We start from the raw sequence: 24,732 nt of genomic DNA, 5'->3' as shown, positions 1-24,732 counted from the left end.
CTTCACCTTCTTTTTTACTTCTCCCACACTTTCTCCTTCATCATCTTCAGCAGCAGCAGTATCTTCTTCTTCTATTCTTCATATTCTACTTCATCTTCTTCTTTTATTCTTCTTCATATTCTACTTCTTCATCTTCTTCCTATTCTTCTTCATCATATTCTTATTTGTGTCAGGCATTCCTGTAGTTATCTATAAAAGTTTGAAGATTACACCTTCCGTTCAGCCTGTCACAAAAGATTTACAACAGGATTTGTCCGCGTTCAGTTTGGCCTGCAGCAGCAGGCCTTTTCCAGGGGCACCACGAGGAGGAACGGACTCACCACCATACACTGCTTAGTCTTCTTCTGCTTATAAATTTGACAATCTCATTTTCTCAGATTTTTAGTCTTATGCTTAATGTTCTTCTGCTTTTGGTTTTTATGCTTCTTGGTCTTCTGTCTCTTGTTGTTCTGCATCTTGGTGGTTGTCTTCCTGTTCTTTGTCCTCTTGGTCATCTTCAGGGTCATCTTTTAGGTATTCTTCTGTGTGGTCTTCAGGGTCGTCGTCTTCAGGGTCATTGTCAGGGAGATCCAGAGTGAGAATCAAAAACCATTTCCACAAGCTTGAACTTTGAAAAGTAGCAGAAGTTACAAGAAGGCTGAGGAACTGGCGAGAACCAGCTGATGGTACTGGAACCCGGAGTGGCAGCAGAATGAACAAGAGCCAATGGCACAACCGTGGACCAGCTGACGGTGCTGGAACACGGTTACTAAGCAGGAGGTACCTGTGCTCCAAAGCACTACCAAGGACCAGCAGACGTTGGTGGAACTCGGATACCGACAAGGAGGCACCTAGGCCAAAGGCACTGCCGAGAACCAGCTGACGGTGCAGGAACCCGGATGGGTAGCAGAAGCTGCAAGAGCAAATGAAACTAGCGAGGACCAGCTGACGGTGCTGGAACCCGGAGGGGCAGCAGAAGGAACAAGAGCCAATGGGACAACCGTGGAACAGCTGACGGTGCTGGAACACTGTTACTAAACAGGAGGTACCTGTGCTCCAAAGCACTAGCAAGGACCAGCAGACGTTGGTGGAACTCGGATACCGACAAGGAGGCACCTAGGCCAAAGGCTCTGCCGGGAACCAACTGACGTTGCTGGAACCCGGATGGGTAGCAGAAGGTACCCATGATTAACAAAGTGTCGCGTCCGCGAGCAGGCCGCAGTTACCGAAACCCACAGTCCTGCAGGGGGTGCTTTTCCTATTGGCACTATGGAACCAGCCTTTGTTACCAGAACCCGCAGTCCACATAGGAAACTGCAGGCACCATAGACTCGGCTAACCCGACCGCAACACGACAGGACAACGTATCAGTGGCAAAGTGACGTTGACACTACCCGGAAACAGCAGGCGTGCTGTAACCAGGCTGGGCAGGAGGCAGTACCCTTGCCAAAGACACTGCCGAGAACCAGCTGATGGTGCTGGAACCCGGAGGGGCAGCAGAATGAACAAGAGCCAATGGCACAACCGTGGACCAGCTGACGGTGCTGGAACACGGTTACTAAGCAGGAGGTACCTGTGCTCCAAAGCACTACCAAGGACCAGCAGACGTTGGTGGAACTCGGATACCAACAAGGAGGCACCTAGGCCAAAGGCACTGCCGAGAACCAGGTGACGGTGCTGAAACCCGGATGGGTAGCAGAAGCTACAATACTCAATGGAGCGACCGAGAACCAGCTGACGGTGCTGGAACCCAGAGTGGCAGCAGAAGGAACAAGAGCCAATGGGACAACCGTGGAACAGCTGACGGTGCTGTAACATGGTTACTAAGCAGGAGGTACCTGTGCTAAAAAGCACTACCAAGGACCAGCAGACGTTGCTTGGACTCGGATACCGACAAGGAGGCACCTCAGCCAAAGGCACTGCCGAGAACCAGCTGATCTTGCTGGAACCCGGATGGGTAGCAGAAGATACCTATGAAAAACAAAGTTGCAATGCCGCGATCCGGCCGCAGTTACCGAAAACCACAGTCCTACAGGGGGTGCTTGTCCTATTGGCACTATGGAACCAGCCTTTTTTTACCAGAACCCGCAGCCCATATAGGAAGCACTGAAACTGCAGGCACCATAGACTCGGCTAACCCGACCGCAACACGACAGGACAACGTATCAGTGGCAAAGTGACGTTGACACTACCCAGAAACAGCAGGCGTGCTGTAACCAGGCTGGGCAGGAGGGAGTACCCATGCCAAAGATACTGCCGAGAACCAGCTGACGGTGCTGGAACCCGGAGGGGCAGCAAAAGGAACAAGAGCCAATGGCACAACCGTGGACCAGCTGACGGTGCTGGAACACGGTTTCTAAGCAGGCGTTACCTGTGCTAAAAAGCACTACCAAGGACCAGCAGACGTTGCTGGAACTCGGATACCAAGAAGGAGGCACCTAGGGAAAGGCTCTGCCGAGAAACAGCTGACGGTGCTGGAACCCGGCTGGGCAGGAGGGAGTACCCGTGGCAAACACACTTCTGAGCAGCAACATGCGATGTTGAAGCCCAGCAGTCAATCATGCAGCAGGCTGAGGCCAACTTGGAGTTTTATGTTGGTTGTACACAACTACTGATTGTAACCGTGCTCCACTTTGGCCTCTGGCTCTACTGTCTCTAGTATTTCCCCTGGCCTCCAACCACGCCAGTTGCTGCTCTGCAGTGTTGTCTGCATAATCCACACTTGTTCCTGAGTTACTGGGGCTCAGTCACGTCAGTTGATCCCCTGATGTGTGTCCGGCAAGGTGTCCTGCTCTGTCCACATTCCCACAACTATTAATGGGAATGGGGACAGAGCAGGAGACATTGCCGGACACACATCAGGGGATCAACTGACGTGACTGAGTCCCAATAACACAGGAACAAGTGTGGATTGTGCAGATGGCACATCAGAGCAGCGACTGGCGGGGTTGGAGGCCAGGGGAAATACTAGAGACAGTACAGCCAGAGGCCTAAGTGGACCACGGTTAAAAGTCAGTAGTAGTGTGATGTTGGAGGCAGCAGTAGACTTTGCCATCCGCACAGCAGGGGAACAGCTGGCGTTACTGAACCCCACAGACACAGGAGCGAGTGTTTCTATCTGTGCGGACGGCACTTCCAAGCGACAACTGTGTTGAAGCCCAGGATCAATGCTCCGAGCAGGCTGAGACCTACTTGGAACAAGTGGAAAATAACATGTAGTGTGATGTTGGAGGCAGCAGGAGACTTTGCCATCCGCACAGCAGGGGAACAGCTGGCATTACTGAACTCCACTAACACAGGAGCTAGTGTGTGTTTCTCTGTGAAGACGGCACTTCTGAACACCAACTGGCATTGTTGGAGACCAGGATGAGGCATGGAGCAGGCTGAGGCCTGCTAGGGTTGGCATGTGGAGGCAGCAGGAGACTTTGCCATCTACACAGCAGGGTAACAGCTGGCATTACTGAACCCCACTAACACAGGAGCTAATGTGTGTTTCTCTGAGAAGACGGCACTTCTGAACACCAACTGGCGTTGTTGGAGCCCAGGATGAGGCATGGAGTTGGCTGAGGCCAACTTGCAGCACGTTTTATAGAGGTTGTAGACTACTACTGATTGTAACCATGCTCCACTTAGGCCTCTGGCTCCACTGTCTCTAGTATTTCCCCTGGCCTCCAACCCCGCCAGTGACAGCTCTGAAGTGGCGTCAGCACAATCCACACTTGTTCCTGTGTTACTTGGCCTCAGTCCCGTCAGTTGATCCCCTGATGTGTGTTCGGCAAGGTCTCCTGCTCTATCCTCATTCACACTACTAGTAATGGGAATGTGGACAGAGCAGGAGACCTTGCCGGACACACATCAGGGGATCAACTGACGTGACTGAGGCCAAGTAACACAGGAACAAGTGTGGATTGTGCAGACGCCACTTCAGAGCTGTCACTGGCGGGGTTGGAGGCCAGGGGAAATACTAGAGACAGTGGAGCCAGAGGCCTAAGTGGAGCAGGGTTAAAAAAATCAGTAGTTAGTTTGAATGTGGATGGAGCAGGAGACTTTGCCGTCCACACAGCAGGGGAACAGCTGGCGTTACTGAAACCCACAGACAGGAACGAGTGTTTCAATCTGTGCGGACGACACTTCCAGGCTACAACTGGCTGTGTTGTAGCCCAGGATCAATGCTCCGAGCAGGCTGAGGCCTACTTGGAGCGAGGAGAAAAAGCGTTGTAGTGTGAGTTTGGAGGCAGCAGGAGACTTTGCCATCCACACAGCAGGGGAACAGCTGGCGTTACTGAACCCCACTAACACAGGAGCGAGTGTTTCAATCTGTGCGGAAGGTACTTCCAGGCTACCACTGGCTGTGTTGTAGCCCAGGATCAATGCTCCGAGGAGGCTGAGACCTACTTGGAGCGAGGAGAAAAAGCGTTGTAGTGTGAGTTTGGAGGCAGCAGGAGACTTTGCCATCCACACAGCAGGGGAACAGCTGGCGTTACTGAACCCCACTAACACAGGAGCGAGTGTTTCAATCTGTGCGGACGGCACTTCCAGGCTACAACTGGCTGTGTTGTAGCCCAGGATCAATGCTCAGAGCAGGCTGAGGCCTACTTGGAGCGAGGAGAAAAAGCGTTGTAGTGTGAGTTTGGAGGCAGCAGGAGACTTTGCCATCATCACAGCAGGGGAACAGCTGGCGTTACTGAACCCCACTAACACAGGAGCGAGTGTTTAAATCTGTGCGGACGGCACTTCCAGGCTACAACTGGCTGTGTTGTAGCCCAGGATCAATGCTCCGAGCAGGCTGAGGCCTACTTGGAGCGAGGAGAAAAAGCGTTGTGTGAGTTTGGAGGCAGCAGGAGACTTTGCCATCCACACAGCAGGGGAACAGCTGGCGTTACTGAACCCCACTAACACAGGAGCGAGTGTTTATATCTGTGCGGACGGCACTTCCAGGCTACAACTGGCTGTGTTGTAGCCCAGGATGAAGCATGCAGCAGGCGGAGGACAACTTGCAGCTGGTTTTATAGAGGTTGTAGACTACTACTGATTGTCACCGTGCTCCACTATGGCCTCCGGCTCCACTGTCTCTAGTATTTCCCCTGGCCAACAACCCCGCCAGTTACAGCTCTGAAGTGGCGTCTGCACAATCCACACTTGTTCCTGTGTAACTGTGGCTCAGTCCCGTCTGTTGATCCCCTGATGTGTGTCTGGCAAGCTCTCCTGCTCAGTCCTCATTCACACTACTAGTAATGGGAATGTGGACAGAGCAGGAGACCTTGCCGGACACACATCAGGGGATCAACTGACGGGACTGAGCCACAGTAACTCAGGAACAAGTGTGGATTGTGCAGATGCCACTTCAGAGCTGTAACTGGCGGGGTTGTTGGCCAGGGGAAATACTAGTGACAGTGGAGCCAGAGGCCTAAGTTGAGCACAGTTACAGATCTGTAGTAGTTTGCATGTGGATGGAGCAGGAGACATTGCCGTCTACACAGCAGGGGAACAGCTGGCATTACTGAACCCGACTAACACAGGAGCTAGTGTGTGTTTCTCTGCGAAGACGGCACTTCTGAACACCAACTGGCGTTGTTGGAGCCCAGGATGAGGCATGGAGCAGGCTGAGGCCTGATGGTGTTGGCATGTGGAGGCAGCAGGAGACTTTGCCGTCTACACAGCAGGGGAACAGCTGGCATTACTGAACCCCACAGACACAGTAGCGAGTGTTTTTCTCTGCGAAGACGGCACTTCTCAACACCAACTGACGTTGTTGGAGCCCAGGCTAAGGCCAATTGCAGCACGTTTTATAGAGGTAGTAGACTACTACTGATTGTAACCGTGCTCCACTATGGCCTCCAGCTTCACTGTCTCTAGTATTTCCCCTGGCCTCTAACCCCGCCAGTGACAGCTCTGAAGTGGCGTCAGCACAATCCACACTTGTTCCTGTGTTACTTGGGCTCATTCCCGTCAGTTGATCCCCTGATGTGTGTCCGGCAAGGACTCCTGCTCTGTCCTCATTCACACTACTAGTAATGGGAATGTGGACAGAGCAGGAGACCTTGCCGGTCACACATCAGGGAATCAACTGACGTGACTGAGGCCAAGTAACACTGGAACAAGTGTGGATTATGCAGATGCCACTTAAGAGCTGTCACTGGCGGGGTTGGAGGCCAGGAGAAATACTAGAGACAGTGGAGCCAGAGGCCTAAGTGGAGCAGGGTTAAAAATCAGTAGTAGTTTGAATGTGGATGGAGCAGGAGACTTTGCCATCCACACAGCAGGGGAGCAGCTGGCGTTACTGAACCCCACTAACACAGGAGCTAGTGTTTTTCTCTGTGCAGACGACACATCTGAGCGACAACTGGCTGTGTTGAAGCCCAGGGATTATAGTTCAGGTGGTAGAAACATGAACACAACAGGAGACCTGGATACAGTTACCAACCAATTATTTAGTCGGGAAGAGGACTGGCAAATTCTGGGGAGATCCAGGCCTTGTTCATTTTCAGAAAAGTAAGCCGGTCGACGTTATCGGAAGAAAGTCGCGTGCGACGGTCTGTTAGTACACCACCTACGGCACTAAAGACGCGTTCCGATAATACACTGGCAGCAGGGCAAGCCAGCACCTCCAATGCATACTGGCTAAGCTCTGGCCATGTATCCAGCTTAGAGACCCAAAACTTGAAGGGGGAAGAGCCATCTGGGAGTACAGTCACAGGGCGAGACATGTAGTCTGTCACCATCTGACAGAAACGTTGCCTCCTGCTGACTGGAGCCGTCAGTGATGGTGTAGACAATTGTGGCGGACACACAAAACTTTGGCACATTTGGGCCATACTGGTCTTGCCTTGTGCTGAGGCGCTGCCTCTGCTCCCTCTTTGTGCCGAGTTTCCTCCACTGGCTCGACGCACAGAGGTGCTTTGTAAAGCACTAGCACCACTGCTGTCGGGTGGAATGGAAAACATGATGGACTGCACCAGTGTGTCTTGGTACTCCCGCAGTTTACGCTCCCGGTTCAATGTTGGTATGAGGGTTTGCAAGTTGTCCCGGTAGCGAGGATCTAGGAGGGTGTACACCCAATAATCAGCCGTGTAGAGAATGTGGGCGATGCGGCCGTCGTTTCTCAGGCACTGCAGCATGAAGTCAACCATGTGCTGCAGACTCCCAACTGCCAAAGAACCGCTGTCCCCTGCTTGAGGCGTGATCTCTGACTGCTCTGCATCACCCTACCCTCGCTGTACATACTGACTAGAGCTTTGTGTACCTCCCTCCTGTGGAGAGATGTCTTCCTCCTCCATCGACTCCTCCTCATCCTCCTCACAAAGTGTCCCCTGCCTAGGCCTTTGTGAGGAAGCACGTAGCGCAGACTGTCCAGAAGCAGATGGCATTTGGGACTCCTCATCCTCCACCTCTTCCAAAACCTCATCCCTTAGTGCTTGCAGTGTTTTTTGAAGCAGGCAGATAAGGGGGACAGTCATGCTGACTAGTGCATCATCTGCACTCGCCATCCAAGTGGAATCAACGAAGGCACGCAAAACGAGGCAGATGTCCTTCATAGAGGCCCACTCAGTGGTGCTGAAGTGTGACCGGCGCACATTGCGACTTGTTTGTGCCTGATGCAGCTGGTACTCCATGACTGCTGCCTGCTGCACACACAACCGCTCCAACATATGTAACGTTGAATTCCACCTGGTGGGTAGGTCACATATGATGCGATGTTCCGGAAGGCGTAATCGGCGCTGCAGAGCAGCAAGGCACGATCTTGCCGTGCTGGAACGACGCAAGTGAGCGCACTCTATGTGGACCTTGTGCAGCAGTGCATCAAGATCCGGATAGTCCCTCAGAAAGCTCTGCACGACCAAGTTGAGCACATGTGCCAGACATGGGATGTGAGTGAGGTTGCCTAGGCCAAGAGCTGCCACCAGATTTCAGCCATTGTCACACACTACCAAGCCCGGCTGGAGATTCGCTGGCACAAACCACACGTCGCTCTCCTGCTTGATGGCATTCCAGAGCTCCTGCACTGTGTGGCTTCGATTCCCCAAAGAAATTAATTTGAGTACGGCCTGTTGACGTTTGGCCATGGCTGTGCTCATATCGGTCGTAACAGGCTCCTGCTGCGCTGTTTCAGAGGAACTTGAGTAGGAGGAGGAGTCAATATGTACAGACTGGATTCCTGCAATCCGTGGAGTTGGCAGAACATGTAGAGTGCCACTCTCCAGATCTGTACCCGGCTCCACAACATTGACCCAATGGGCAGTGAGGGAAAGGTATCGTCCCTGTCCATGGTTACTGGTCCACGAATCAGTGGTCAGGTGGACCTTGCTACTGACGGCGTTTAGTAGCGCATGTTTTATGTTTGCCTCCACATGTTTCTGCAGGGCAGGGACGGCTCGCCTGCTGAAATAAAAGCGGATGGGCACGGTGTATTGTGGGACTGCCAATGCCATGAAGTCCCAGAAGGTGTCAGTCTCCACCAGCCTGAATGACAGCATTTCAAGGGCCAGTAGTTTGGCAATGCCAGCATTCAGAGCCTGTGCTCGGGGATGGTTTGCCGAGTATGGTCACCTTTTCTCCCATGCCTGTGCTACCGATGGCTGCCGAGTGGCCTGGGAGTGTGAGGATGACTTGGAACGTGGTGCTGTGGGTGGAATGTCACAGGGTCTCCGGACAACAGTGCCAGAGGTTCTTCCTTGGCGATCCTGTGAGGAAGCCGAACCAGCTGTGTGTGAGCTGGAGGAAGAGGCCCCAACACGAGCTGAAGAGGTGGTAGGTGGTGCTGTACGTTGGCCTACGTCTTCAGTGTGTCTGTGTAACTCCACCTCGTGCTTGGTCCGCACTTGTTTCTACATATTAGTGGTATTGAGGTTGCTGACATTTTTTCCTCTTTTGACTCTCTGATGACACAGCTTGCGTTTGACAAAGCAAATGTCATCTGCAACTGTGTCAAAAAAGGACCACGCACTGCAAGTCTTGGGAGCGCCCGTTTTGCCTTTTGAAAGTGGAATGCTCCTAACGGGTGCCGAAGTGGAGGCTACAGGCAACCAAGTCTTCCCCCTCCCTCTCCCTCCGGTTTTGGCCGTTCGTGGAATCTCTTCCTCAGAGCTGCTCCCACCACCTTCCTGTTCCTCACGCCATTATGGGTCAAGGACCTCATCATCTACACTCCCCTCTTCAAACATCTGCTTCTCCTGGGTTGTCTCGCCAGCACCGTATGCACCAGAAAGTGGTAACTGAGTCTCGTCATCATCTGATGCGTACTGAGGTGTGCTGAACATAGGCACTGGCCCACCCGCCTCTTCAGATTCAGAGGGACAAAGAAGTTGCGCATCACTGCATACTCCCTCTTCTTCACATTCTGGAATGCTGCTTGGCTGGCCCCCTCTTTCCAAACCAACAGATTCCGAGAACAGAAGTAGCGACTGTGATGGCTCCTGTCCAGGGCTCTCTGACTGCCTGGGCACTTTGGCAGGTGGTGAAGAGACAGATGGTTGCTCTTCGGTGCTCTGGCCCTGTGAGGATGTGGAAGTAATTGAAGTCGATGCGTTAGCTGCCATCCATCCGACAACGGCTTCAATTTGTTCCTCCCGCAGCAGTGGGGTACGGTGAGGTCCTACAAAGTTGCGCATAAAGGACTGTTGCCTGCTAAAACTGGGGGATGCTGACTCACTGGTGCCAACAGCAGGCACAGAATCCCCACGTCCTCTCCCTGCAGAATCCCCACGTCCTATCCCTGTAGAATCCCCAAGTCCTCTCCCTGATGAAACTCCACGGCCACGTGCCTTACTCTCTGCCTTCTTCATCTTGCTAGACTGAGAAAGATAGGCAGAAAAGTACAAAGGGGGGCCTTAGTGTGTTTATTCCAGAACAGCTGGTTACAGGTATAAGAAAAACTAATTTTATGAAGTGTGTGTGTTTACTACACTTTAATGGGAGCTAATGTGGCCTACACAACTTTCAAATGTAGTGTTTGGTGAACTTTGTTGTTTTTTTTGGGGGGGGGGAAAAACTAAAAGGATGTGACCAATGATTTGAAAGTCAGAGTATCACCAACTTTCTGGAGCTATTACAATGCAGGCAGGTAACCTACAATGCAAAAGATGAGGCTCCAGAAAAATTGGGTAATACTGATCTGGCTGCAGCTGAAGGGCACAAGCCAGAAAAAAGGATCCTCTATCTACTCCTATATAGTGTTTGCAACCAACCAATGTAGATGGATATGGATGGATGCACACTAATAGGAGAAGAAAAAATGAGCTGCAATTAAAGAAAAATATGTGTGAGGCAGTGAGCGGCCTACAACCAGACGTAGCTGCAGGACACACTACTCAGCGTGAGCTGCACTCACACACAGTCAGAGACCTCTCAGACAGCCGTGAAGAGTGCAGCTAAGTGGGCACTAGCACTGAAAGGCTGCAGAAAGGCTCCGCTGTCTACTACTATTGTTTGCAACCAACGTATATGGATACGGATGGAAGCACACTAGATAGAATTTTTTAAATAAGCAGCTCAAAAAGAAAAATATGTATGAGGCAGCAGTGAGGCACGCTGGGCGGCCTACAACCAGACGTGGCTGAAGGACCCACTCCACAGCGTGAGCTGCACTCACACAGCCCTTGCAGATAGCTGTGAACACTGCTGCTAGGCAAAAGAAAGCTACAGTGGTGGTTTATGTAGCCTGGGTAAAGCACAATATTGTTTTGAGAATCGCTATTTCTAACTGTCCCTCACAGTCTTCAACAGCAGCCTGTCCCTAACTGAATTCACAGCAGAGTGACCAGAAATGGCGGCGGCGGTGGCTTTTATAGTGCATCATGACATCATTTCAGCAGCCAATCACAGCCATGCCAATAGTTAACATGCCTACATGCCTAACAGGATGTGCCCACACTTCTGAGGATTCCCATTGGCTGAATCAAAGTGAGCGGGCTGATAGCATTATGGGAACTTCCGATTCCGGTATCCGATATGAAAAAAGTATCGGAAGTCAGTATCGGAATTCCGATACAGCTAATATCGGCCGATACCCGATACTTGCGGTATCGGAAAGTTCAACACTACTCATGTGTAATCAATCGCCAAAATGAAAACGATTAAAACAAACGTGATCCTTGAATTTTCTGTAAAAATAAGAGATTTCTAAACACTGGGGTATAGGAAACCCCACATCACCAGTTGCGTGACAAAAAACCCACCTCACCAGTTGAGGGTTAATTCCAAATATAAAACTATACCCATAATTCACCCCCTGAAGGTTAGTCAGTAGGTGACTAATAGAAAAAACATGTACCCCAAAGCAGGGCTGTGGAGTCGGTAAGCCAAACCTGCGACTCCGACTCCTCAATTTCCCTTACAGCGACTCCAACTCCGACTCCACGACTCCGACTCCCACATATATTGCTTATATTTAAGTGAAAAATGTATTCTAGTACAATGTGAACATCAGACATTAAATCATTTTTATGATACAATAATCAAGATATTTAGATAGAACATAATATTTATTGGAATACAACTTTAGAACACAAAAAATTGTAATAAATTGTAAACATGTAATACACTATGTCATATCGATTACATATATATATATATAACACTATGTAGTAAACTATAAGTGGAAAAAACAGTTTTCAACAAAAACATACTAAATAACATTTGTGCAGTCTATGAATTTGTTCTAAGACAAAGAATTGCCTCCATCAGATCCTCCTTCATAGATGACCTCAAATCTGACCTAATAATTTTAAGGCTAGAGAACAACCTCTCTACAGTAACTTGGGTTGGAGGCAAAGCCGTAACCACATGGGCAACATCTCTAACAATTTCCGGGTGTAAAGGAATTGCCTCATGCACAGTCAGTTTTGATGAACGGTTGAATTTTTCTTTTTCTTTGAGAGCAAGTGAAACATTTTGCTGAAATATGGTCAATCTGCTGCTATAGGAGACAGAGTGAAATCTTTTTCCTTGCGGCAATGCTTTGCCTGCTCCATGTCATACAAATACTTGCCAAAGTCAAACTCCTCATCTGATGAGGATGAAGATATGGCAGCAGTAGCACTGTCAGGACCCGAGTCCTCTTGCGCCTGGCAGTCCTCCTGTAGGCCACTCTTCCTAACTGCTACCTCAGTCAGAGCTTCTTTTCCTTTAGTAAGCTGTTGATCATCAAGCAATATACGATGACTTGGGTCCACATAAACAGCTGCCAGAAAAATTGTATTTTCCAATAGCTGTGTCTCTCCATTTCATTGAAGCAGAAATGCCATCTGCGATTAAACAGCAAAATAGCAATTTCTTCCGCTCCCTCATGAAAATGCCAGGAGTTAAATCCTCAGCTTGTAATTTTTTAGTCACATTAAATGGGTGATTAAGCAATTCCTTCAATTCAGCCACCTGTGTCCATTGACCTTCATTTAGGGTTACCTGAGGGTTCACCATATCTATAAGAAACGGTTTTAGTTGATCAACAATTGCCATTTTCCAGCACGTCTCTTCAAGATGGAATCAATTTTAGGGGTTCTGGCGGCAATAACCAATTTCCTCACTTTTCCAATCAGATTTCCAGCATGTCCCTCTTGCAGACTGTCTCTTATTGCCAGCTGCAGCGTGTGCACAACACAGCGCATGTGATGAATAGGAAAGTGTTTTGAAGCAGCTTCAACAAGATCATCTATTTCTACAGTATAATTTTGCTGTTCTTCTGTAGTAATATCTGTTTGTTCCTCAGTTACATGAACAGCACTGTGGCCTTCCATCTCAAACATACTGAATCCTAAATGTTCCTCTAGCTGCTGTTCATTACTCTCATTCATCAGTGTAATTGTACTTATGTCTGAAGCATTGTCCGTTACAATAGCAAGAACCTGTTCTTTTTTGAGTTCGTAATCTTGCAGAACTTTTTCCACTAAGGCCTGGAGAAACTGGCTGCTGTGATGAGCTCTAGTATCTTTTACTGCCAGCGTGTTGGTAACAATTTTTGTTGTCACAAACCTATCGAATATTGATGGCAAAATAGTTCACTCTGTGACGTGTGCAGGCGTCCAGTGTAAGGAACATGAAGCGTCTTTTGAGAGTCTTTTTAAGATCTTCCTTTTGTTTAAGGGCTTCTTCAATCACTAATTTTCTAATACTTTCTCTTTCCAGAGAAACACCAAGTTTGTGGCCATTTCTCCATTAAGAGCTGTAAAAGCTGGTCGTGCAAATAATGATAATGGTACACCGTCCTTCACAACAAGCTGGATGAGCTGTCTTTTAGACATATCTGCTGTCATTGTTACAGTAACTTTGTCACTTACAAAATATCTTGTTAATGATGTTTGAGACGCTCTTTCCTCCTCCTTTGCCTGGCAGGAAGTGTCAGTCTGTGTGCTACCCGGCTTTCATTCTTTTTGGTACCGATAAGATATGGATAGACAGATATGGATAAATGGATATATAGATAGAGCAGATTTCTAATCTGCTTTTGATATTGAAAACATTATCTATGAGCTCAAAAAGCTTTCAGGTGATGCGTTTTTTTTAAAAATCTGATCTGCTTTTGCAGCTGAAAAACGTATCCTCAAAAAACGCAGCAACAATGCTGTGTGTGAATGTAGCCTTAGATCAGGAATAGAACAGCCATTTATAGGACATTTCATAACTTTCCCAAATTCCTATGAAAAAATATTCAGCACATTCTGCATTGAACTACTGTACCCAATTTATTATATATTTTAGGAGTCGGAGTCGGTCCATTTTATACCGACTCCAACTCCGACTCCACCAAAATGAGCACCGACTCCGACTCCACAGCCCTGCCCCAAAGTTCAGTACTGTACCATTCCACCTCCATTGATGATCAGATCGTTAGGGCCACAAGGATCCCTAGAAGTCAAGTACTTCAATACAGAAAAAAAGAGGAAAATCATCGTGTACCACTGGTAGTGACCTACAACCCACAACTTGAAATACTCAGAAAAATGGCTAAGAAACTTCACCATATCCTACACAAGGATGACCGGTTAAAAACACTATTCAAAGACCTCCCCTTGCTATGTTACAGACAACCTCCCAATCTAAGAAACATCATTATCCGAAGTTCAATGCCCTCAGATTCACCAAGAGGAACATATCCTTGCAATGGGAGAAGATGCAAAACCTGCATTCACATAGAGACCAAAGACAAAATCCGAATTCCCAACACACAGCAGGACTATAAGATCCCAGGGACATTCACATGTTCCTCTTCCAATGTGGTGTATTTAATTCTATGCAATATATGTCCTGTGGGTGGCCTGTATGTTGGAGAAACAGGACAGAGACTCAGAGCAAGGATGAGGTCTCATCGTCATACAATTACAGACAAAAAACCATTTACCTGTGGCCAAACATTTCTGTGGTCCAGGACACAACATAAACAATATGAAAGTTGTCATTTTAAAAGGCAATTTTAAATCACACACACATCGGAGAGTGTGGGAGCATAAATTCATTACTATCTTTGATACACAGGACTCAATTTGTCAGAAGGTTTTATAGCCTATTACCATATCTGAGCTACTTGCTCCAAACAGCCCTTTGATCTCACAGAATTTTCACACCTCTGATGTAATCGTACCTAATTAAGGATTCTCCCTTCAAGCTCAGTATTTGTTTATTGAGATTGTATTCTCTATTTAAATGTCCATGTATCACACCAGCATGTGCTTTAAACTGTATATAAAAAAGGTTTCTTCAAATATTTTGTTATATCAGCCTGAGGAAGGGACGTAAGCAGTCCCGAAAGCTTGCTTTGTAACATCATTTACTATTTGTTAGTCATTCAAAGGTATCATACCCACAAGATTCCTATTTTGTTTCTCTCACTGAGAGCACTTTATATATTTTTTCTACTGGCTAACATGGTACCAAACCACTTTTTTCGCTTTTCAAAATAATGCACATATTTTATTAAAATTTCATACAAAACATTATTATGCCCTGTATCATCCTTGGTAGCTGAGCCTGATTGGATATCCAGGTAATACTGTTCACATGCCCATACACTATATTAGCATAATAGCAATCACTTATAGATGTGGGGTGGTCTTTGTCTATTAATTATTGTTGTCCATGTTGTTTGGCTCTATCCATAGCACTGAGATATTTTCTCCCCTTGTGATATATACAGCATAGCTCTCATGGTTGCTTTTCCAAGGGGGTGGTGTGTCCTTTAAATCAACAGCTGCATATTTTGCTCATTTCTTATCCATCATTCCCTCATGTTCTTTCCCCTGTGTCTTTTTTTTAGCATAATAATGTTTTGTATGAAATTTTAAACAATAAAATATGTGCATTATTTTGAAAAAAACTCTTTGGACTAGTACACTTTTTTTCGTTTTTTCTTGCAGCCACCCCACAGAGTATAATGCAGCCCCCCTCATAGAGTATGATGCAATCACCGCTGATAGAATATAAATATAATACTGTCCCCCAAAGAATATAATGTAGCCCCGAATAGAATATAATACAGCCCACCTCCCCATAGAATATAATGTAGCCCCATCAAAGCAATGCAATCCTCCCTCATAAAATCTAATACAGCCCCCCATAGAATATAATACAGCCCATCTCCCCATAGAATATAATGTAGCCCCATCAACGAGTATGATGCAATCCTCCCTCATAAAATCTAATACAGCCCCCATAGAATATAATGTAGCCCCCCATAGAATATAATACAGCCCTCCTCCCCATAGTATATAATGCAGCCCCCCATAGTATAAAATATACCGCCCATAGTATATAACACAGCCTCCCTCATAGAATATAATATACCCCACAATAGTATAGAACCCAGCCCACATATATAACCCAGCCCACATAGTGTATACCACAGCCCTCATAGTATATAGCACAGTCCTCAAAGTACATAGCACTGCCCGCATAGTATATAGCACCGCCCGCATAGTATATAGCACAGCCCTCATAGTATATAGCACAGCCCGCATAGTTTATATAGCACAGCCCACATCTCCCCCGCAAGAATGGCCTCACAGTCAAGTATTCACTGTTATAGTAAAAAAAAACCCACTATCCTCACCTCTCCTCGTGCCTGCGCTGCTCCTGGCTCCTGTCTCAGCAGCTGCCTCTGCACTGCCTGCACCCGCAGTGTCAGAGGCAGGGAATGATGGGAGAGGGAGCATCAGCTGCCGCTCTCTCCCCCATCATTGCTTTGAACTGTACTGGCAGACGCTGGTATATTTCAATGTGGCGGTGGGTCAGCGCTGGTGGGCCCCCCTGCCTCACGGGCCTCAAAGCGGCTATGTGATGTGCCGCTAGCTGGGGACCCCTGGGGGAACGGGGGCCCTAGGCAGCGGCCTGGTCTGCCTGACCCTAATGCCGGCCCTGGTTATAAGATACGTGGGGTTCCCGATCAGTTCGAAACCACCGACCATAGACAAATGTCGGCGCTGCACAAAACCCTGCTAGCGCTGACGTTTATCTACCGCTGGCAGTCATGAAGCGGTTAAGTTAAGGGTACCATAATTTCTGTCCAGGCCTATTTCATGAGATTAATTTTTTTTTCATTCTGTGGAAGCATGGCTGAAAAGCAATGTCTGACTTTCATTTGTTCATTTTCATAGATTTTTGATTTATTATTAGTTTTGTCAGATTCAAGTTATTTCTGTGACCATTGTGGGTTTTTCTGTCATTAAACGAGGGGTACCAGCAATTTTGACCACGTGTGTAGGAGGAGTGAATAATTTGACTCCTCAGTCTCTTTCCAGAAATTAACACGCAGTGGATGTTGGAGAGTGAATTACACATTTGCCATTTTATTACCCAGCACATAGTGCCCAGATTGTGCTCCAGGAGACACACACCACAAATTAAGTGGATTCTTCTCACTATAATATTGCTAAATACAGGGAACCTAAATGTTGTTTGCGCACACTGCAAGACTCCGAAGTGAGAGCGGATTTTGCTGGATTGGTTTATAGAAACCTTGTTGCTTTTCAACAGCCTTTGAGCCACTAATAGTTCGGGAACCTCTGTTTTTCCATTGACAGATGATGGACCTGAGTGGGGACTTGTTTTTGTGAGATGAGAATTGGTATTATTTTCACCTACATAACATTGATTGGTTTCTTTTTATTCGATATTTGGGAGGCAGAATGAACAAACAGTTGAACACCACACACTACTGGCTCATCCAACAAGGTTTTCTATTAGACTGTGAACTGTCATTGTCTTGGGAAATAATTAAAGCTTTTTACATAGCTTGCCATTTTTATGAACAGTTTAAGTAGAAATGTTCAAAAATATAAAACTCAAGGATATTTTATTAAAAAATAATTTTTTCATCTTTGCAGATGACTGTACCAGGACATCAGAGGGACAGCTGACATCTTCAACTTCTCAATCTGATGATCTTGAGATCCTACAAGATACAACTGAAGTGATTGCTGTTACTCCAGATATAGCATCATCCATTCACAGCAAAGATCTGTCATCTGATCCTATGAAACAGGTCCCATCTTCTGATTCATTACTGACTACTAAGGAAAATGAAAGTCACAAAAGAGGCATTAAAAAACAAACTGCTCCTAAAGGAAAGAAGTCATTTTCCTGTTCAGAATGTGGGAATTGTTATGCACATAAATCACTGCTTGTTAATCACCATAGAAATCACACAGGGGAGAAGCCTTTTTCATGGTCAGAATGTGGGAAATTTTTTAACCATAAAAAAGATTTGGTTAATCACCATAGAACTCACACTAGGGAGAAGCTTTTTTCCTGTTTAGAATGTGGGAAATGTTTTACCCGGAAAGCGCAACTGATTAGTCACCAGAGAACTCACACAGGGGAGAAGCCTTTTTCATGTTTAGAATGTGGGAAATGTTTCAACGATAAATCAGATGGTGTTAAGCACCAGAGAACTCACACAGGGGAGAAACTTTTTTCATGTTCAGAATGTGGGAAATGTTTTAACAATAAATCACATTTTCTTATCCACCAAAGAACTCACACAGGGGAGAAGCCTTTTTCATGTTTAGAATGTGGGAAATGTTTTAACAATAAATTACATTTTCTTATCTGCCAAAGAACTCACACAGGGGAGAAGCCTTTCTCATGTTTAGAGTGTGGGAAATGTTTTACTCGGAAAGCGCATCTGATTAGTCACCAGAGAACTCACACAGGGGAGAAGCCTTTTTCATGTTTAGAATGTGGGAAATGTTTTAACGATAAATCAGATTGTGTTAAGCACCAGAGAACTCACACAGGGGAGAAACTTTTTTCATGTTCAGAATGTGGGAAATGTTTTAACAATAAATCACATTTTCTTATCCACCAAAAAACTTACACAGGGGAGAAGCCTTTTTCATGTTTAGCATGTGGAAAATGTTTTACCCAGAAAGCGCAACTGATTAGTCACCAGAGAACTCACACAGGGGAGAAGCCTTTTTCATGTTTAGAATGTGGGAAATGTTTTAACAATAAATCACATTTTCTTATCCACCAAAGAACTCACACAGGGGAGAAGCCTTTTTCATGTTTAGAATGTGGAAAATGTTTTACCCAGAAAGCGCAACTGATTAGTCACCAGAGAACTCACACAGGGGAGAAGCCTTTTTCATGTTTAGAATGTGGGAAATGTTTTAACCATAAATCAAATTTTCTTATCCACCAAAGAACTCACACAGGGGAGAAGCCTTTTTCATGTTTAGAATGTGGGAAATGTTTTAACGATAAATCAGATTGTGTTAAGCACCAGAGAATTCACACAGGGGAGAAACTTTTTTCCTTTTAATGTGGGAAATATTGTAACCAGAAAGTTCTTCTTGATCGCCATCAGATGAAAAGCTTTTTCATTTTCTTAATGTGGGAAATATTTTACTTGCAAATCAACTGTTAATAAACACCAGAGACGGGGAGAAGCCTTTTATGTTCATAGTGTTGGAATAATTTTAACCAAAATTGAATCTTCTTAAATGGGTTGTCTCGTGTCAATCCTCATGTTTGCTGACAAAAGGATAAAACTAAACTTTATTAATTCCAAATGTAAAACTATACCTATAATTCCCCCCCTGAAGGTTAGTCAGTATACAGTTCAGTATATAGGGTGAGGTGATGTATACACACTCACTCTCCAAGCCTCTCATTTCTATGGGTTTCATCGTCCTCACCAAAGGCGACTCATCAGCAGACTCTTTAATATTGATCTATATTCAAGCGATACTAGACAAAAAAAGCTAAAATCATGTATCATTTTATCCAAAACAGTCAGAAAACTAGCCCCATATTGGCAGATCCCAGACTTCAAACTATATACATTGTAACAAGAAACGAGGAATGGATTCGGCACACCAACCATGTAAAAATAAAAGAAAACCTTTATTGCAGCATGTGAAACTGGTTTAAAAACATTGGAAACACATAACACGTTACAAGAGCCCTTATTCATAGGATATAAAAAAGAAACTGACATAAGCATTATATATAACAGAAAACCAATCAAAATCATGTGAATAATGGCATTAATTATGCACCAGTTGTGAACCAATGAACCTGGGAATGGAAAGACACAATACAATAGTCAATGGACCCAACACTGTTCCTGTGTTAACGTGAAAAACAAAAACTGATGATATAAAAATTATTAACATGATAATTGTACAGCCATGAAAAGAAAACATAAAATAATATGGCAGGAAAATTAATAAAAATAAAACAAATCGTTTCTCAAATTCATGCCTCTGGGGTGTTTAGTGCCAAGCTTTAAGATCCAATATGCTTCACGTATAGTCAGAAGTTTGTGTTTATTGCCTCCTCTGGTCGGATTATAAACCTTCGCAAACGCATAAAAGGTAAAATTAGAACCATCTCCTCTGTGAACATTAACAAAGTGCTTGGCAGCCCCCGAATAAGCCACATTCTTATTGGGAAGATTGGTCAAGTGCTCGGCAATACGTTTGTTTTTATTTTCCGTGTGTTACATCCGATGTAATTTATCCCAAACAATGTACAGCAAATACAATAAATTACGGATTGGGGGTCACAATTGATAAATGAGGTGATGTCGTACGATTTGCCGTCTGATGATTGAAAAACCTTTTTTCTGTCTATCGCATGTGTGCAAACATTGCATCTACTACCGGCACATTTATAGAAACCAGAAATGGACGACCAAGATTTAGGAGTAGACATTGGCTTTAATAGTCTAGGGGAAAGAGCATTAGCTAAACTGCAACCCCGTCTGGCCACGGACCGCAGCCTGTACTGATAATATGCCGCAATTTGTCGTCCTGATACTGGTAAATATTTCTTATAGATATTATTCGATTATATTGGGGCTGTAAGGTGCAGAAAAGGTGATAATAGAGTCGGAATTAAAATGAATAACGGATGATGTTTTAGTCGGTTCTAATGCGCTGGGTTTATTGGAAGCGTTATTAAATGCACGCTTGATGTTCAGGTTACTATAACCCCTGTGAAGTAGACGTTTACTGATAATTTCACTCTCCTTATAGAACAAACACTGATCACAGCATATACGCTCCGCTCCGTTACACTCACCGTAAGGGATCACCTTAGTTGTATGATGGGGATGAGAAGATGAAGAAAGTGACAGAGAATTACCAGAATTCTCCTTCCTATGGATAGTGGTGTGAATACAATGGAGGGTGGGATCACCCATAAGAAAAATGTCCAAGAGGCAGATTTGGGTATTTATATTACTGACAGTAAAAGAAAGATTCAAAATATTAGAATTCAGATACGTATGTTAGGAAGACAAATCAGATGGGAACCTCGCCGAATGAGCAGTAAATCATCCACATACCTACCAGAAAAAACAAGATTTATACAAAAAGGATTGGAATCAGAAAATAAATATAATTCCTCCCACCAAGCCATATAGAGAAAAGCTAATGTTGGGGAGAACTTTGAGCCCATTGGGGCACCAAGGACCTGCAACAAAAAAAATTCATTGTTAAACAGGAAAAAATTATGTTTTAACAAATATGTAAGAGAATCAATGATAAATGACTTAAGACGATCAGAATCATTGCTGTAACAATCTAAATGGTGAATAATCGCACGTACAGCCAAATTGTGGGGAACAGAAGAATATAGGATAACAACGTCACATGTAAAAAATTGAAAATCCTCTTGCCAATGAAAATGCTCAAAAACCCGCAAGATCAACAAGGTATCCTGGAAATCCCCGGGATTCTGGACACAAGAGGGCTTAAATGATCGTCCACCCAAGAACTCAAATTCTCATGTAAAGATCCAATTCTAGAAATGATAGGACGTAAAGGTGGTGGAAAGACATTTTTGAGTCTTGGGTAGACCATGAAAACCAGGAATAATCTCATGATCTGGTAATAGGCATTTGCTGACTTTAGAATTTATGATGCCGCCACGTGTGGCTTTTCCACACTACAACCCCCTTTGTCAGATTGACGCATCACAATGTTGGAGTTGCACTGTAATTCCTCGACAGCATTAGATTAATAGACAAATTATTAACATGATTTATGTCAATTTCGGCATCAAGTGCTTTCAGTTCTTTTTCAACCAATGATTGGAAAACATCAAGAGAAGGAACCCTTGATTGTAAAAGGTAATAAGTCGAATTCTAAGAAACAAAAATGTCATTGTCTTGAACAGAACATGGATTGCATTTTGGATCCTGAAGAGATGATAATGTACAAATGGCTTTCTGTTCCTCAAGTGAAAATAATGCGGTAGTCATAGGTGTCGAAGCGGGTTCAAATGTTGGCCAATTACATTGCTGATCCACAGAGAAAAAGTGTCTTTTGACGGTTAACAACCTCGTAAGTTTATTAACATCTTTGATGGTCTGGAATAAGTTGAACTTTTTGCTCTGTACAGAATTCAGTCCTTTTGATAAAACTTCCATTTGTGCTTTAGATAAAACCACAGGGTCAGAATCAGGACATTAGAAAAATTATCAATGGCTTTTACTAAGTTGTTTTCCTGTGCCTCGTAGGATAGCGTCTCCATGGACGGTTTTCTCTGTCTCCGTCCTTCTCTCCTACACACATTGCGTTTTTTGTTGCAACAGTGGAAAAATTACGAGGGTCACATGTATCCACAGTCATACTATGTGAAGAATGGCCAGTATCATAATCCGAGCTACGGTATTCAGATGAAGAAAAATAGACGGTTTTATTGCGTTTATAACCAGGCTTGGAAGCGTTCACATCATTTCTCAAGATGGATTTTTTAGAGGAACCATGAAAAGAAGATTTATTCCAATTATATACTTGATTGTTTTTATAGTCCTTAGTGTCTTTAGTCTTGAATATATATTGTCTTCCAATGATTTTATATTATCAGTGATTTTTTTCATGGAAATGTCAAATCAGGTAGTGAGTTAAATTTATTTACCGTATATACTCGCTTATAAGCTGAAATTTTCAGCTCATTTTTTTTAGGCTGAAAGTGCCCCTCTCAGCTTATTCTCGAGTCATTGTCTCAGGGGGTAGGCGGGGGAGGGGGAGCACAGGAGCCGGCGGCTGTCAGATCATCCTCACCCCCTCCTGGCCCGGTCTCTGCACTTACCTGCTTCTCAGATGGTTTCCGGTGCCGCAGATCTTCCTGTGTTCAGCCGTCACGTGGTACCGCAGGTGAATATCACAGGTGTCGGGGCCCTGAGCAAGTGGCGACACTAGCACCTGGCCCCCATAGCATGCCAGTATCCGCACCTGCTCATGACACCGTCATCTGGCCCCCAGCGGTGAGAGGTGAGTATGTCATTTTTTTTAATCACAGCAGCATATGGTGCATATATATCTATGGAGCATCTTATAGGGCATCTTATGGGGCCATCAACATTTATGCAACATTATATGGGGCATATATATCTATAGAGCATCTTATGGGGCCATCAACCTTTATGGAGCAGCATATGGGGCATATTATTCTATGGAGCATCTTATGGGCCATCAACCTTTATGGGGCAGCATATTATTCTATGGAGCATCTATTGGGGCCATCAACCTTTATGGAGCAGCATATGGGGCATATTATTCTATGGAGCATCTTATGGGGCCATCAGCCTTTATGGAGCAGCTCTCCTCAACCACGACTATAAACTCTTGGTGAGGATCCTGGCGAACTGACTGCAGATGCTGCTACATGGCCTATGTGAGACTAAGACAGGATTTACTCAGGGATGCAGCAGCGTGGCAAACATTCGCATTTCAAACCTTTCAAACCTTTGCGGGCATTAAGGTTCCCGTGTCAATTTACTAATGGCTCACTAAAATACTTGGGAATACAGGTGACAAAACACCCAGCTAAATTATAGAAAACTAATATTAATACATATCTTAAAAACGTAGAATCTACCTTAGTGAAATGGAAAGATTTTAACTTGTCATATCTAGGCAGAGCCAACTTAATTTAGATGACGGAATTCCCACGTTTCCTCTACCTCTTCCATACTATCCCAATTAACTATCTGTATCACTCATTCATCTGGGAGGGAAAAATGCCCTGTATAGCCTTCAAAATACTCCAATTATTGCGGCGAAACGGGGGGATAAATTTCCCTGACATTTGACACTATACCTTAGCATCCCTGTACCGGGTGGTGGTGGACTGGCTGAGAGGAATGTCTTATTATGCCCAATATGACCTGGAGCTGTCTTACCCCGGCACTGGCTCTCCCTACCCTTCTACATCTCCCTTATACGGAATTGCTGACTGAAGTATAAGGGAGGGACAGGACTGTAGTCGTGACCTGTATTCCGGTGACAGCTGTGTCCAGTCCTTCCCCTACATGAAACAATACTATTCTCGGCATACCTGCATCTCCAGATTCAGTTTCACCCGGGCACTTCCCAGGCCATAGCAGTCTCTCTTCTAATGCGACCCCCATCAATGGAGACACAGTCCGAGACAACTTTAACACTTTCTCTACTTAGAATTTTGCACGTTACATTCACAGTTGGTACATCATAACATTTTCTTGCTTCCTGATCTTTCCCTTGCTTGTTGTCACTTCTGTGCAGTAAACGCCCGGCCCGTACTTCACTGCTTCCCAGTTCCTTCCAGGCCTGACCTCACTATAATGACATTTCCTTCAGCCTGTTTCACCCAAGACATGAATTCATCAATCACTACGTTTGGTGACCCCTAGTGAAGCATCCGGCCTGTCTGTACTGATCTTGTCGAAGCTCCAACTCCTTTCATCTCCTTAGTCCAGCCAACTTCTGCCCTAAAAGCATTGGCACAGGCGGTAAAATGCCACATCTTCCTTTTCCGATTCTGACCCACTGCTTAGGCATGCAGTGGCCGTGGGTAACGTGGACAATAACGACTTAATTTTATGTGACTGCCGAGCTGTCTGGCCCTATAGCCCATGTGGACACTTGGGCGCCCTGGCCCCATCTGACTAAACCACTCTTCATCACTAACCTTAACGCTCTGCAGCCCGTCCTACAATTAACCCTCTAAGAACCTCCTATCAGGCCCCACTAGTATACCCCCCTCTAGTGGTCCACAACATAATTACAACTACCTGGTGTATAGGGGAAACTATATAGTAAGAGTGTCCTTCTCTAATATCCCAAGAAGGATACACTACCTATCCCTGACTGTACATATACAAAGAACACATAATATGTAAGCATTATAATACAGGAATGCAAGTCAATATATACAGTTTTCTATACAATGGTAACACATTCAAGTGGCAATACCATAAGCAATGAGCAGTAATACATAGTTATACATGTAGCAGTACCACAGGCAATTATCATAAAACACGTCTGTAAACAT

The 24,732-nt window shown here is 45.3% G+C and overlaps 1 protein-coding gene across 2 annotated transcripts in view; it reads left to right on the top strand.

Annotated features, from left to right (window-relative positions):
* The window catches only part of LOC141074031 (uncharacterized), a 40,455-nt gene extending 21,589 nt beyond the window's left edge, over window positions 1-18,866 (top strand). For both annotated transcript variants that reach the window (XM_073561547.1, XM_073561548.1), the window contains exon 3: window positions 17,289-18,866. In XM_073561547.1, coding sequence (XP_073417648.1) covers window positions 17,438-18,727 — 1,290 coding nt within the window. In that variant the 5' untranslated portion in view covers window positions 17,289-17,437 and the 3' untranslated portion in view covers window positions 18,728-18,866. The remainder of the gene's footprint in view (window positions 1-17,288) is intronic.
* Window positions 18,867-24,732: the final 5,866 nt, after the last annotated feature.

The sequence above is a fragment of the Dendrobates tinctorius genome, unplaced genomic scaffold (genome assembly GCF_039654945.1).
Source record: "Dendrobates tinctorius isolate UK_male_01 unplaced genomic scaffold, ASM3965494v1 ptg000322l, whole genome shotgun sequence".
In the NCBI taxonomy this organism is placed as follows: Eukaryota; Metazoa; Chordata; class Amphibia; order Anura; family Dendrobatidae; genus Dendrobates; species Dendrobates tinctorius.
Note: the sequence above shows the minus strand (reverse complement) of the source record. Positions and strands in the feature narration are given on the sequence as shown.